The sequence below is a fragment of the Diadema antillarum genome, unplaced genomic scaffold, assembly GCF_040938485.1.
Source record: "Diadema antillarum isolate AM-2024a unplaced genomic scaffold, OU_Dant_1.0 scf00000028, whole genome shotgun sequence".
Classification (NCBI taxonomy): Eukaryota; Metazoa; Echinodermata; class Echinoidea; order Diadematoida; family Diadematidae; genus Diadema; species Diadema antillarum.
This window is the reverse complement of record NW_027270917.1, coordinates 1310972-1327365: the sequence shown is the minus strand read 5'-3', so window position 1 is coordinate 1327365 and position 16394 is coordinate 1310972. Positions and strand designations below refer to the sequence as shown.

At 40.2% G+C, this 16394-nt stretch overlaps 1 protein-coding gene across 1 annotated transcript; it reads right to left on the bottom strand.

The window, feature by feature from the left end:
• Nucleotides 1–290: 290 nt before the first annotated feature.
• Nucleotides 291–14600, bottom strand: LOC139735662 (riboflavin transporter 2-like). The gene is made up of 2 exons (XM_071646416.1): nt 13146–14600; nt 291–542 (listed from the first exon to the last, which is right to left on the bottom strand). The coding sequence occupies exons 1-2, from the start codon at nt 14598–14600 to the stop codon at nt 291–293; spliced, it is 1707 nt and encodes a 568-aa protein (XP_071502517.1).
• Nucleotides 14601–16394: the final 1794 nt, after the last annotated feature.

Below are 16394 nucleotides of genomic sequence, written 5' to 3'. Positions count from 1 at the left end.
CAAGTGCTCTTTTATTATGCGAAAAAGTGAAAATATGTTGAATTTTCTTTTACATTTTCTTTATACTGTTGTACGCATATGACTCACAAGCTGTAGTAGTCTCCTCATCCAGCGGTTCCAACACAAAAATTTAAAAAATTCATAACTTTTGCATCGATTGTCCAATTTTCCTCAAACTTTCACTGATGTGTTCTATCAATATTGTTGCATTCTCTCAATCCTTATGTTTATGAAGGTGAACTTGTCCTTTAAAGTCGGGTTTCCAGTCCGTCTCAATTGTATAGGCTCGACTATACTCCGATGACTAATTCTTGTACGACGCATGTGGGCAGATCTTTGCAAGGGTCCGGGTCGAAATCCGTGAAGAAACCCAGAACGCTCACCAGCGGGAACATGATAAAGGCGCCGAGCATAGTCCCTATCGTAGTACAGCCACCGAACCACATCAGGAGCTTGCGGCTGTCCTCCTCGCCCCGTAGTATCCAGCCCACGGTGGCCCGACAGTACGAAAAGAAGAGTCCTTGCAAGATCCAGGCCAGGATCTTATACAGATGGATAAAGCATGAAAATGGATCGATGAAATATCGTTTTAGATAACACGGCTTCATAAGAATCATTCATAGTAATCTCAGATTTTCCTATTATCTGATATGAAATTTCTGGGACATACCAATCTGGTCTAGAGGGTATATAATGAGTTCCATAGACAATAAAGACTTACCAGGCAAGTGTCTCTAAAGTCTGCAGGGAAACAATAAGTGAAAACGTTGCTCCTCTTTAGATACAATTAAGTATAGACCTAAATCCCATTTGCCTAAAATCTATATTCTGGACCGTCACCTGAATGATATGACATTGCTCTTCTTAACCAAAATTACGAAAGGAAGACTGACTTCATTAGTGTATATGAATCAGAACATGTCAGACAACATTATGTTTTTGCTATGTCGTATAGGTACGAAAATGGCAGCCTATTTTACTAAATTGGAATAAAAGAAAGCTCTATTTCGAGCACACAATAAACGAAAAGCAGCTCTGAGATGACGTCAAAGGCAATTGACCGCATTGGCGCCGTTTAGTAAGTCCCATTCAGGCCGCACGAATACCTAATATCAGAGCAATTCAAAGTTTGGAGATGCATTTGTTATTGACATAATGTTCCTGTACTCGCTTCTATGAGACAGAATTGTTTTGTTTTTGTTTTTGTTTTTTTCTCTGGAAGGGCTCTCTTGTTTTTGATCGAACATTAAACTTCTGGAAAGTTATTTTTTAATCTTGTCTAACATGAAAAGTAAAACGGCACTAGATGAACACGTATAATTATGGCCCGTCAAGCCAGACTAAAGTTGTTGTTTTTTTTTCTGGAGGTTTGGTGGCTTATAACAAGTGAAAACTTTCCGGAACTTGTAAGTTTAGTTAGAACAGCTGAAATACAATATACCACTTGATATCAATGTTAGATCGGAGTTTTATGACAACTAAAGATGTTAGCGTATCACATCCGACGTTGAAGCAACTCATTCTTTGGGTCTAATTTCTTTAAGTTTAAGTTTCGTGGTTTAATGAAAACGCTTCCAGTGACTCATGAATAACGTTACAAAGTTATGAAGCCTATATCAAAATTCTGATATTCCTCCATAAAGATGAACAGGAGTTTGCTTGCTTTTATTTTTCCGTCTGAGAGGATGGTTGGATAGCCCATACTGGGCTAAAAGCAGGAGTTGGGTTTTGCTCAACATTTTGAATTCTTCGCGTGCATGCCATTGATGAGGTACAGAGCGTCTTAAACTATCGAAGTCCTAAAAGTAAGCATCTTTTCCTTAATCTCTTTACTCGGGTTTTCAGCAGAGGGCAACGACGCATACGTTGACCGTTTCACTACTACAATAAATACCACTGATTTTTTACAATGGTACTACAAAATACCTATCAATACACGTATAGTATGAATAGGCTGTACGCTTTGTCACGCTAGAAATGATGTAAAAAAAAAAAAGAAGAAGAATAAGGAGAGGGAAGGACTTGCGTTCCGGGTGAAGGAATCAAGTCCTTGTCGCGTGGATAGCGCACCAACAATGAGGATTATAAGAGTTTGTTCTGAAAAGGTGGGTATGTAGCGTCGCGTGGCGTTGACTTAAATCCCAGTATTCGTCTGTATTAAGACCCACCCCCCCCCCCCCCCACACACACACACACTGGGTATGCCGAAAGGCGTGCCTGCTTTCAAATACTTTTTCTTGTTAATTAGAGCAATAATAATAATGATAGTAATAATGATAATAATAATTACTTTACAAGAAGAGAAGAAAATGAAGGAAGAAAAGGAGAACTAGAAGAGGGGAGAAAAGAAGAAAATAGAACATGAGGAACAAGAACGAGAAGAAAAATGAATAATAGGTATAGGAGAAAGAGGAAGAAGCATGCAGAAGGAGAAAAGATAATCCATTTAGTAAATTATTCATTATTACGATTTAGTTTGAGTTGCTTGAACACACTAATAAATTTCTTTTCACACTTCACAGTTTTGGTTGATATGGGGCTTCAAGTTTCCAGCTTTTTGTGACATAATGGGAAACCTCTTATGAAATGGGAAAGAGCATCCGATTCTAAGAGGAATTAAAAGTATAATTCATCTAAATTGGTTTCGAAATGGCGAATACAATATCCAAGAACAAAGAGGTCCTAATTAAAAGTAGGATCCACCTTTTATTACGACCATTTTGTTCCACTTTTTTTTGATATCTCAGCCATATCAAAGCCGATTTTCATCAAATGAACTTTGCATTCCTCTTGAAATTGTATACTCTTTAATATAAATGCACTCTAAAAATTGCGGGGTTGGATTTTGCGGGGTCAAAATAATTTGACCCCTTTCGGGGCTGTTTCGTCTGATAAATTTTCGATCGATTCACTGGTGACCAGAAAAGACGGGGTTATTGCGACCCCGCAAATTCTCTGGTCGAATATTCGGATATTAATAAACAGGGTCACAATGCTTGCGAATCTAATTGCAATTAGAAAGTAACAAGATAATAAAAAGTACAAAATAAATTTCATTCAGTAATTCAGAGAAGCAATATGTCAAAATTATGATTTTTCTTGGGACTATTTAATTTCGCGTTAGTCATGGAATTCTATATGCAGCGCGCGGTGATACATAATGTATGTGTGCTGCACGCACAGCCGGCCTACAGTACATCAACTGCGCGATGCGCGTCGAGGCCCCTCATGTATTTGGCCGGCCGGACGCGTTTTTTTTTAAGACGGCACAGATTGGGGCATGGCGCGTGTTAAACCTATGGGAAAAACGTTGGGTTAGGGTTTTTGGTTATGGTTATGGTTAGGGTTAGGGTTAGGGTTGGGGTTAGGGTTAGGGTAAGGGTTAGGGTTTGATGGTTAGGGTTAGGATTAGGATTAGGGTTAGGTTTAGGGATAGGGTCCCCGATAAAATTTTAGTTTCCCCAATCTGTGCCGTCTAAAAAAAACACGCGGCCGGGTAGATGGGGCGCCGGGCACGGACAGCTTTGGGCGGGCCATGGGGATGAGGCCTCGAGGATGTGTGATAAGAAGTGCAAAGCGAAAGGTAAGCCTGGAGCGAATCTTTCGGTTTTTTAATGACTACTATGTGTTTAGAAAAGCAATTATCGGTACTATTTTCCTCTTATATCTCTTTCTATGTCGTTCATTCACATTAACTGGCGTATAATGCATAGACCCCCTGTCTACATTATCATTTTTGCAACGTTGGTAATTCCAGGCTATTAAGACTCTATAAGAGTATGAAACCGTAATATCATTAATACAATGGTAGGGCCTAATGTTAGACCCTACTCAAGCATATCTCGTGACCGAATTCTGATCGCGGTGACCGTATTCTGGGGGATTTTCAAAATGATATCTTTTGGGATTGAGATATTAACAATATGAAAATTGAGATTAAAGAAATTTGATATATTTCACATACGTTGCTGTAGATACGATGTATGTATGTATTATTTTAGTTCATAAAATATTGCAGAAAAGCTTAGGACCTTGTTGTTGCCAATACAGTGGCCCTATGGCTATGTTACTGGTCGAGGTGGGGATTCACGTTTATAAGATTCATATTCATAAAGTGAGATAATGAGAAACCGCTTATGAAATATGAAACAGCACGTAATTTTAAGAAGGATTCAACGTTTATTTGATGAAAATTGGTTTTCAAACGGCTGAGATATCCAAAAAAGTGATGACAAGAAAAACGAAGGCCACGCCTTTTTTTAATCTCTTTGTTTCTCCTTGTTTTTGGAAATCTCGGCCATTTCAAAAACGATTATCTTCAAATAAACTTTTGATAGGGGCCTACTCCTTACAATTGCATGCTCTTTGACATCTCATAGAAGCGCTAGTCATACATAGAGTGGTCTCTGTAAATATCTCGCAAAACGTTAAAAGCTAAATCCTCGCCTCAATCTAGCCCGACCAGACGCTGTAAGTACTGTACGCTGTGCAGTCGCTACCTACAGCGACTGGGCTTTGTATAGTTAACCTCAATCAGAACTGTTAAGACACACCCTTTAATAAATGACCGAATACTGGGGGTATTACCCCCCTAATGTGACTGACTCTAACATGTTATTGTTAGAGAACCCTGAATTTTAGATAGAACAATGACCTTTGTTATTTGTTCAATGTAGCCTACATAAATGACTTGTAATATGCAAGTAGGTCCTAATGTAGTTAGGCCTACTATACTACGTAGGATCAAGCTGTCTAACGTTAGGCCGAACATGTTAAAGTTAGATAAACAGTTTCGTGATCTAGCCCACTAGAAAAAACGGAATGCAGATCTCAAATTTTAGTCTTAATAAATAATAACTCATGTGAAAGTTCGGATATTTATTGTTACAAACGTATTTTGTCTCCTAAGATTTTATTTCATTGTTTCACTACGGACGATACGGTACCTTAACAATAACAAATTACCGGTAGGCCTATGCCCCGGCAAATAAGCAGACAGTGGTGCTTTCTATATTTTGTTTGTATTCATTTTTGGTCCCAGCCAGTCAGACCAACACTGCAAAAGTTCAGATGTAGAATAAATCTAACATGTTAGGCCTACGAAAAGAAATAAAAATTAGAAACTCTCTAACTAGGTGGGCCTAGAAACTATCTATACACAACGTAGCAAAAATTCCCTCCGTTTTATAGCCAGGCAGGGCCTAGGGGCCTACATTCGCATTGCGCTGTGGAATGCGCATTTCTGATTCTATTAGTGCCTAGGCCTACTAGTAGTTCTAGTGCTGGAATCCGTGAATGAGAATGGGTGCTTAAAAAAAGAATGAGAGTTCTAACATTAACGTTACATCTTTCTAGATACTAGAAAATCATGACACAGATCTATTTACAATAGTAGAACAGATAAGCCGAAAAATTGTGCAAAATTTGACTAAAGCATGAAACTTTCACCAGTGTTAGTACATGTTATAAGATTCATTTTAAGATCGGGAGGTAAGTCTGAATTGACCTCTGATGACCTCCAAAGGTCAATGACCTCAAAATTTGATAAAAATTGATATTTTGCGTCATTGATTAATGTTAAATATGGTAATGATGTACTAAAAACTCATTTTTGTTACAGTGGAATTGTATTCATGTTCCATAGAACCCTGACAGGTTTCTACCTTTGACCTCTGATGACCTCCAGAGGTCAATGACCTCAAAATTTGATAAAAATTGATATTTTGCATCATTGATTAATGTTAAATATGGTAATGATGTACTAAAAACTCATTTTTGTTACAGTGGAATTGTCTTCATGTTCCATAGATCCTTGACAGGTTTCTACCTTTGACCTCTAATGATCTCCAGAGGTCAATGACCTCAAATTATCAGAATTCTGATATTTGGTGCAATTTGTTGATGATAAACATAACGATGTCCTAAAAATTCATTTGTGTTACAACTGAATCGTTTTCCTATTCCTCAGATCAAGGGAAATTATTTACACGTCTCTGCCTTTGACCTCTGAGGACTGTGACAGGTCAATGACCTCAAAATATCAAAATATTGATATTTGATGTATATTCAGTGGTTAACTGTATACCTGGTGTGCAATCATGCATTATGCTATTAGCATTTATACTACAAGAAGTGTCTTCTCATTCCACAGAACATTGGTCATTACCCTGTGTATATCCAACTTTGACCTCTAAGGACAATGTGAGGTCAGACTTTTAGAATATCACTAAAAATTTGTGTAGGATTGCAAATATTGATGTTTGGCTTCAATGGTTTAATCCTAAATGTTTAATCATGTACAAATCACGCCTTGACGTTATAATCAAAGTATGTATCCACATTCCACAAAGCATTGGTTCATAGTAACAAGTCTCAGGAATGTGAGCGGTCAATTACTTCAGAAATGAAGCTTACGTGTCTTCAGTGATGGCAGTGACCTCAGATATAATATTTATGTTTGGGTTAGTTATGCAGACTAGCTTGCATGAAATTATGTGCAACATTATCCAATTTGCACTGGACAAAATTTGTACGCTTAGACATGGAAGGTGGGGAGGGGAGTACCATATTTTGGGTTGATGCTTAATAGTTTGTGAACAGGCATATGGCAAAGTCCCTTGAACTGGATGAAAGGGTGACAGATGCTAACCAGAAAACAACAGGCCCACCTCATCAGATCAGATGTACGTCACGAGTCAAACAACCCGAGTCGTACAGCCCATGAGTTACGCAGCCCACGAGTCATACATCCCGTGACCTAAACACTAGATGAACAAGGTCAATGAGCTCGACATCAAATATAATAGGCCCACAAGCTGTGCGATCCGCGAGCTCGACACTCGAGGAAAACAAGGCCCACGAGATTAATATATGTATTACATCAGAAAGCTTAATCCATTCAGTTGAGGTCTTTGTGGACCTCCCCCTCCCCCCATGTGTCGGACTCTTATGGGCCTGGTTTGCCTAAGTGTCAAGCTCATGGGCAATGCTACCTAGTTTCGAGCTGGCGGGCCTGTGTTGGTCAGTGTCAAGCTCGTGGGCTGTATGGTTCCGGTGAATGACTCATGGTCCTGAAACATACAGTGACGTCATGGACCATCTGGAAAGCGACATACTGTGAGGCATAACATGCATTCCACATGAAGCAACCCTGTGTCTTGCAACTTGCTATTGTCATCCAATTAAGTTTGGGTCATTACGTCAGGCAATTTTGGGCATTTTTTCATTGACCTGTTTAGGAACCTCAATTCCAAATAGGAGTGGAACTACTATTTACTCTAATTGTCTTCTTTATGCTCGATACTCCTGAACACTTGGGCCTGGCCAAGAGTTGTGCCCCCATGCCCAAATATTGGTTGTTTCCACTAATGGCCGCCATCCGGTTTGCATCCAATGTGTGAATCAGGGTACGCTGGCAGCGGGTAATATCACCTGCATGATCCGGTTAAGACTCTCTGCCAGCAAGTGATGATTTAGTGTAACCTGCTGAAATTGGTCTAGATCTAGACCCTCGATCTCTCTCAAGACAGGGCAGCTAGCATCTGCGTCTTCAGTGAAGCACGCGATTGAGCCTACGTACATTGCACAGATCGGCACACAAATCTCCTCCACGACTAAACTGGATAGACATCCTGAGGTCAGACCAGCGTTCTTATAGGTGCACAGCCACTGTATGCGATCATCAGAATCTTCCAATGACAATATCTAAACAGTTTGGGTGAAGGCAAGCTTGTCTCTATGATGAGTGCATTGCACATAGAGTACAGGGTGCACGAGATGATAAGAAAGCTTCTTTTTGACTCGCGGGATAGGCTACAATCCTTTGTCAGGCAGAGGTTCTGAATTATCGGGTCGTGCTCAGTCTGCACACAGTGAGCTGAACACCATATCAAGTATACGTGTGTAATGATTGTGTGTAATGATATGGGAAAAATGCATGGAAAAAATCAAAATACATGTTTATTATTTTACGTGGAATCAGTTCCTGTCTGTTGTCTTGGAAGAAATGCATTAATCTTGCAATGTCGTTGTTTATTATTTTCCTTCTCCATCACGAGTATATATGGAACGTGTTGATCAAAGTTTTTGTGATGTCGGAAAATGCGAGGCTGTATTGCAGGTGGCCTATTGCAGGTGGCCTTCAATTTGTTTTTCACAGTATATTGGCATGTTTAACAGACTGTAACTCACCAAGATGCCTCTTGAAATGTTTTGAAAAACTTCTGCTTGATTTTACATGAGCGGATGATTATCAGTTGTTTTTCTGCTTTTTCATCTTGTGTGAAACAAAGTATTGTTTCTCTTCAAAAGATAGCGTGCCAATTAATCTGCACTTACTGTTGGTGCTCTATCGGCCCTATAAGACATTCAAACCCACCTTCAGCCTAGACATCCGTAGGCGTTGTGGTGTCTAGCGGGATCTGAACATCTCTCATGAAGCTTGACTTCTTTTTTCTTTTCTTTTCCCCACAAACAATGTGAAACAAAGATATCCGTAGGCGTTGTGGTATGTAGACGTGGTAGAGCGAGACTTCTCTTCTCTTTTCTTTTCTTTTCCCCACTAACAAACAAGTTTAGCAGGAAACACAGAAGCATTCGCACATACTGTTTACATTTCCCATCACAAGCTTTTAACATCGGAATTTTCATGTACACATTTTGCCTGGAAAAGAATTACCATGAACTTTTCAACACAATACATGTTCAATAGAAGCCATTTGGTTCATATATAATTTACTCGACAGAGTGATTTATAGGGGCCTGCAAACAGTAGAATGATTTGCCCCTTAACATATCAGACTACTACATCTCTTGAAATGTCTTCAAACGTAAATTAAAGTCATTCCTCTTAAATGATTACTCTCGGTCGACGAATGAGGTCCTCGTCTGCATGTCATTGTCGATCTCTTCAGTGTGACTGGGCGCTTCAACATCTCCGATGACACCAGTTGACTGTTTGGAGTTTGTAATTGCACTCCAAATTGGCGTAAACCAAAGTTTTGTCTTATCGTGACTCATAGTTTTTCCTAATGTCCTGCTGCTCGCCGGTTCAGTCATGACAGTCAGATCCTCATCACATTCACAGCGTAGGTCTATGGTGCATTCAGCGTCGTTAAAGATTAGTTGGTTGACTTGGAGGGGGGGGGGGCATGATGTACCAAGAAAGGGGAACTCCTGACTTTATCTCTGTAGTCTCCAACTATTCTCAAAGTTCCTCAAAATTCCAAAATACTCTGCTGCCTTTGCTTCACTACATAGACTTAGTGTGAAGCCGCTCCCACTGTGCTTGCCACTCTAACTTATTTCTGGGCTGAGACATGTTTTTTAATAACTAATCTACTAACAAACTTCCTTTCCCTAAAGCATTTCATTGGCTCAATCTTATAATGGGGTGTGGCGTTCACTAGAAATTAATTCCTAACTGGTCAAATGTTCAATTTGCTCCTCCTATTCGTTTCTGTGAAAACTCAATTTTCTATGATTCATCTCTAATTCTGATTAACTCACCCACTCTCTTTTAGTTTCTTCATTCACTTGTTCTCTGTAACCACTGGTAAAGACTTTATTGTTTCTTGGATATCAAAATGATAAACCAAATGAATATTAGTGTCCTTAGGCTATGGCAACCAACGTCATCGCTGTTCTGGGTCATTACCCCTGAATTTGTCTATGGAGTTCCTGTTTGACCCACTCCACTAAACAATAAATGCTAAAATAGAGGGATAAATTCTGGCAGGAGGGCCACCTTCCAGCTCAGAGGGTCATTTATGTTTGGGGATCAGAGGGCAAAAACATGTCATCACGTCATTCCCCGTAATTTGGCGCGGGGCTTTTGGATGGAGAGTGCTGACCACTAGCGCGGAAAGTAGCCAACATCGAACTCATAAATTCCTATGACCATAGAATTTTCTTGGAAGAGGTGGTTTTGACCAAAAAAAGAAAAGAAAAAAAAAAAGAAAGGAAATAGCTGGAAGGAAGATAAACGGTTTCGTAAACTCCAAGAAGGAGAAAAGACTGAGCATATATTGACCTCACAGGGTGTCTAGGAAAACGACCGCAGTGTTCTGTTTTCTTTTACTCTCTATCCTATTCTATTCTATTCTATTTTATTCTTTATTATAAACATGTGCTAGTAGCCATCTGGGCTACAATTGTGTTTGTTCTGTACATCCTCTAAAGATCACCAGAGGTCAAAGGTAGAGCCGTATCTGTGCTCTTTGGAATGTAAAGACAATTTCTTGTTAAACAGGTATGCTTGTTTTGTACATCTTAACCATGTTTATCATTAACTAATGACACTACAGATCAATATTATGATATTTTGAGGTCATTGACCTCTAAAAGGTCACCAGAGGTCAGAGTTAGAAACCTGTCTTTGCTCTTTGGAATATGAAGACAGTTTCATTGCAAAACAGATATGCTTGTTTTGCACATCTTAACCATGTTTATCATTAACTAATAACATCACAGATCAATATTATGGTATTTTGAGGTCATTGACCTCTAAAGGTCATCAGAGGTCAAAGGTACAAAACCTGTCAATACCCTGTGGAATCAGAAGATTTGTAGTACAAATGCATATTTAGTGCAGCGTAACCAAGATCTAAGCCTATCATTCACAAATGCCTCCAAACATCAATATTCTGATATTTAAAGTTCATTGACCTCTGGAGGTCATCAGAGGTCAAATCAGACTTACCTCCTGATCTTAAAATGAATCTTATGGTATGTACTAACACTGGTGAACGTTTCATACTTTAGTCAAATTTTGCACAATTCTCATGATTTTGAGGGTTTAACCGCTCTACTACAACGTGCAGATAACTCAACTTTGTTTTTACGGAACTATTGGGCTCCTATTCTGATTTTGAATCCTACACCTACGTAAACCATACACTGTTCTCATTTCAGACGAAAGTGTACAGATACGGAAGCTACTGTATAGTTGGAGCCGCCGCCGGTTTTCCACTTCAAGCACGGTTACTGTTTATCGACATCGACATCGTCAGCTTCAACTAAAGTAAAGAGAGTTCTACTTCTAGATTTGTTGCAACAGAAGGTGTATTTTAATCATCGTGCTCTTGTAGGTGTTTCTTCGTCGCGAGATCGAACTTTGCTGAGATGTTTGTCTTTGCGCCTGAAATTTAAATTACATGTAGGTCATCGTCGAGGTAGGGCTGGACACATCTTGTCATCATCGTCGTCGTAAACAGGTAGGCCCAGGGAAATCAGGAACATGTAAATCTAGTCTAGCCGCCGATCGAGCTCTTCACTGAGCCAAGCTGGAACGAATTCACTGACATCGTGGCACCTTTCCAGGCCATCATCCTTCTGATCAACGCCACCAACTTGGAATATGGAATAAATCAAAGTTTCTATAAATGTAGGCTATATCGAACGGATCATCTTCTCATCTATGTACTTTTTAAACCTATCGCAGACGCAGCTTAACTCTCCTAATCACGTAAGTGAGTTTCAGTTACTTAGTATTGGACGTCCTGGCTCTATCATTCTCGAATCAAAGTCTAAGGACTAGCAGACTTTCAGACTAACTCTCTAGTTTTATCACACATCGGCGGTCTCTCGCTATAGAAATAGACAACTCTGGCCCCGGGCACTATAGAACCCTATTATTGAACGGTTTGCTTTGATTTTCGTCCAATTGTAAATTGGTTAGCTTTATTTTTTAAATCCAACTGTAAACAAACGCATGCTTGTAACAAAGAATAAAATGAAATGATCACGATCAAATGTTGAATTTCTTCTGATAGAATTGTAGTGCTAAATAAATTGGGAGAGAAACGAATACTTTGCAGTGATTTGTGTGCTTTTGTGTTAGTTGTATAAAACTGAAATTATTTTTACATTTTACACTAAGTTAAAATCGTTATTCTAATCCCAGGAAAACTGATGTACTTATCTATTCATAATCATTATCTACAATTACAAGTCATATCTAGAATCATAACATCTTTTGACACACGCCCACTTTCTCCAAAATCTGCATAAGCAGGAGGGAATCATTGCAGAGCTGATTCTTATATTTTGGTATTGATCACTACAAAGCATACAAATTACGCCAGTGATCGATGATTCTTCAAGACTGCTTGCTAGACTCTAAATGTACGCTTTCGTTTTCTTTTCTTTCTTTTCAATGATCATGGAATGCCGTATCATGTTGATATGTACTTTACATTTTGCTCTGGGTAGAAAAAACAAATAAGCTTCATGTAAATCTGTTTATCAAATTTGATGTGAAAATTTGACATTTGTGAAAATAATTCGTCATTTTTGGCTTCCCATAAAAGGTCGGATTAATGACCCCGCAAGTCATGCGGGGTTATTTTTTAAATGACCCCGCAATCATGCGGGGTCATCCAGAAATGACCCCGCGACGGGGTTGAATTCTAACCCCGTCGGGGTTAGATTTTAACCCCGCTGCCGGGTCATTTTGGGTGACCCCGCAATGCGGGGTTAAAGTGACCCCTCACGGGGTTAGTGCATAGTTGACCAAGTATGCGGGGTCATTTTCAACCCCGTTCGGGGTCACTTTTAACCCCACATTTTTTAGAGTGTGGGATGTCAACCAAAACTATGCCATCAGTTTAACTGTAAAATTCACACAAAGTATCTATGGGAGGTCAAACATAGAAAAACACGAACATTTCATTATCATTATACACACACAGGCGCACTCATACATACAAACATTACTTGTCACACAAAAAACACAAAGAACCAAAGGACCTACGTGATACGACAAGAGAACATACTCAAATATGCACGCCCTCCACCTCAATAAACGCCATTTGGGAGCTTAACGACCTCGGCGCGTTATCAATGCAACCTTTCGGCAAGACGGGGAGCATTGGACTTATATTATGGTACAGGGGTTCAAGTCAACGCGACGCGCCACGCTACCTGTGCATCCTTTCTTGTACAAGCCATAAAGATTATTGAAGGGGTCATGTATTATCAGCATTTTTGTTGTTGTTGTTGTTGTTGTTTCTCTTTACAGTGATTCTTGAATGGAAGGCAATGACCTGTACGTCGACTATTTGTCCAGTGTATTCTAATTATGTTTTACGATGGTGCTGTCAAATACCTTGGACTACTCGATCGTCTATACCCTAAAAGTAACTCACTATTAGCCCTTTTCCTAGAGGATGATCCTGGAAAGGAGGTGTAGGGCTGAGCGAAGCGGTCACCATACAATAGGCGCCAGCCGCAAGTCCACCAGCCGAGGTCAGAGCAACTACCAGGTAGTTCGTGGTTGGACGGATGGTCACCAAAAGGTATCCCACAGGCACACTGATCTCTGCACAGGTTGTAACAAGGAGGTAGATGTCCGCCCCGTATGCTCCTGCTGAGTAGCTTTGGATAGAAGGCAGAACGCCGTACGTAGCCGCACTTATCAACGTTAAGACGATGAAGAGAAACACATAGCCAGCTGAGCAACACGGAGTCGTAGCACCGGAATCAGTGGGTTGTGTATCACCAGCCGACGAACTGCATTCCCGATCTACGTCGATGTGATCAACAGAGGTTTCGCGGGATCCATCCACTATATTCCCATCAAGTAGTGCTGGGTGGAGATCAGAAGCAGGATCCAACGAGTTGTATGTCTGATTTCCGTTAGGAAGAGCGGTCCCCGAGTTGATATCCTGACCTCCGTTCTGAAGATCTTCGTCATTAATAGCGGAGTCATGCTCCTCAGACCTTGGCGTAAGTAACGGGGCCTCTTCTTCATCATCATCATCGCTTGCGTTGTCATGGTTACAAAAACTGCAGTAACAACAGCACTGCCCGTTTTGTGACTCAGCTGATTCCAACCTCGTGTTTGAGTCATCAGTTTCATCATACTGGCTCCGAAGGAAAGGGAGCCAGCGCAGTAGGCAAAAAGACAATGTGCTTAGTGCGAAGAGTATAAATATAAAGGTGAAGTATATTTGCGGTGAAAAGCGCTCGTTTCGATCGCCGCCCACTACCCACTGTGTGCAGTTTTCAACGACAGTCGTGTTGGTTTGAGGGTAGAATGTGGCGTTGATGTAAGTGAAGTTGGCTTCGCAGTTGCCGTATCCCCCAGACCCTTGAATCAGAACAACGAAGCTGGGGATTACAGAACTCAGTCCCTCGCCAATGAAGTACCAATTAAGATATTTCGATTTCAGCCATGATACGAACGGTATGAAAGTGAGATTCGAGGTACTATCCACCAAAGACATAAAAAATGTCAACACCAAGAAAGCGGTGGAGTGATCTGAGTGATCCAAAGGCCAAAAAGAAGTAGCGTCCCAGAAGAAGATGAGAAGAAAACTCGCGGTGGCTCCAAGAGCAAGAATGACGTAAATTGTGTGGATTTCGAGACGACAGTGCCTGGGTGTCAAGTACTGCAGGCCCACGAATATCAGCGGACCTATCGCCGCTGCTTGTGTGATGACGATGACGTAGGAGCCGGTTTTGTATCCTTCAGGAAAGCCGAGGTTAGTCAAGAGAGGCAGTTCTACCCATATGCCGCCGAGGGCTACCCACGTACTGGTCCCGAAAGTCAACACCAGTAGCGACGTGAGAGCCTCGAGGAGCCACCTGTTGCAGGACATGTTGTTCTCTCTCGATCCGAAACACCGAACGCAGATGCGCAGATGTGTATCGCATACAAGTTGTTATCGAAACGAAGACCTCATAGACTTCCAACCGGGGAGAAAGAGATCAGATGAATGACGGAACTTGTTAACGTCGAAACTCTTCATCTCGTCCTGTTCACTCCACTCCATGCGATGGATTTACAGTAAGATCGGTATGAATACATAGGGGTCAGCTTTCCTTATAAGGTTTACTGTGCTCCTCTTCTCCGGGGTTCGCATCACGAGTTGGCTTTCTGCGTCGAAGAAAGGGGAGGAGAAAGCCAAATAATGATATTAATACATACTCAACTGCGAGAAATATTTATATACATAGCATTTCATGAAACATATTCCACAGCCAAGTTATCTTTTTTTTTTTGTATGAAAGTCAGGGTGTTCACGTGCTCATGTTTTTGTCAAAGTAAAACTTTTGCCAGTATAATTGGGATCCAGGGTGCACATGCACTATGCGGGGAAAACGTTCCCTGTAATAAACAAACATTCGCGCGTGATCCACCTCCACACTAACGGGTTTAAGGGGATTTTATAGTATTAGTGGTGGTGATCAGGATTCGGCTTTTAACATTTTGCCAGAAATAAAAAACCATTTGTGAAATAGTACAGAGGATACTATTCTGAGAGGATTTCAAAGTTTATTGGATGAAAACCGGTTTTGGAATGGCTGAGACATCCAAAAACAAAGTGAAACAAAGTAATCGTAATAAAAGGTAGGTCCCACCTTTTATAAAAATAGCTCCGTTCTCGGTATCTCAGCCATTTCAAAACCAATTTCTATCAAATAAACGTTAAATTCCTCTTGGAATTACAAAACATGTTCTTTCACATTTCATAAGAAGTTACTTATTATATATCACCCAAGAATGTTAGAGACCTGAATTTAGGTCTCTACCAAAAGTATACAATTCCTTGAAGTTTCAGTGACAATGAGACTGAAAATGAAACGCACGCGACAATAGTAATTGAGGAAGTTATGGATAGCAGAATGATAATGAGAAGGAAGCTGCGGAAACCTCAACGCGCTATATGTTTCGATTGACTGGCACGCAAATTGTATTTAGAGGAAAGTTCGAAATGAATGGGGGGGGGGGGAGGGTGAGGAATTTATCCTGACAGAGTTTAATGGCAAATCATTTTTCTAATCACAGCAGTATTCCTCACAGAATTAAGGGGATTCTTCATACCGTAAAAACTCATGCCAATGTCATTCTCTGATCTAGTTGGTGATTTTGAAGCAAGAAGATATTATCATTTGCGTCCTTGATTGAAGGTACTGTTAAAGATTGGGAGTAGTAATTTTAAAAATGTTCAAAATATCACATTTGATGCAAATGTGTAGGTCAGCTGTATCAGAAAACATCCCACCATGTAAATATTTTGCAATAAAGCCTGTTATGTAAGGAGATAACGGTATTTTCATTAAACAGTATTATCATTAAACTTTTGTTCACATTTTGTATCAAACAATTTTACAATACTTAACATCAATAATACTGATTCCAATTTTTTACACTGGTTATTTCTATCCCTCACATTTTAGAACCATTTTTGAAGCACTAAAGCTCGATTTTTGTTTCAATGGTAAATATTGCCTTTAAAGTGCATTTGGCAATGGAAAAGTGATCATAACAGGTGACATTGCGTTTAGGACGCACAATTTGCGCAAGCTTCCGAGGCGAACTACTCCAAGATGATGGTACTATAGAATCGTCAGCCTGCGCTCAGTCTCACGCGATTATTAAATCATAATCA

Coding starts and splice junctions, on each gene's coding strand:
- LOC139735662 (XM_071646416.1), bottom strand. CDS start 14,600: ATGTCCTGCAACAGGTGGCTCCTCGAGGCTCTCACGTCGCTACTGGTG. Junction 543..13,145: donor CTCTAGGAAAAGGGCTAATA/GTGAGTTACTTT, acceptor CATCTGTATAAG/ATCCTGGCCTGGATCTTGCA.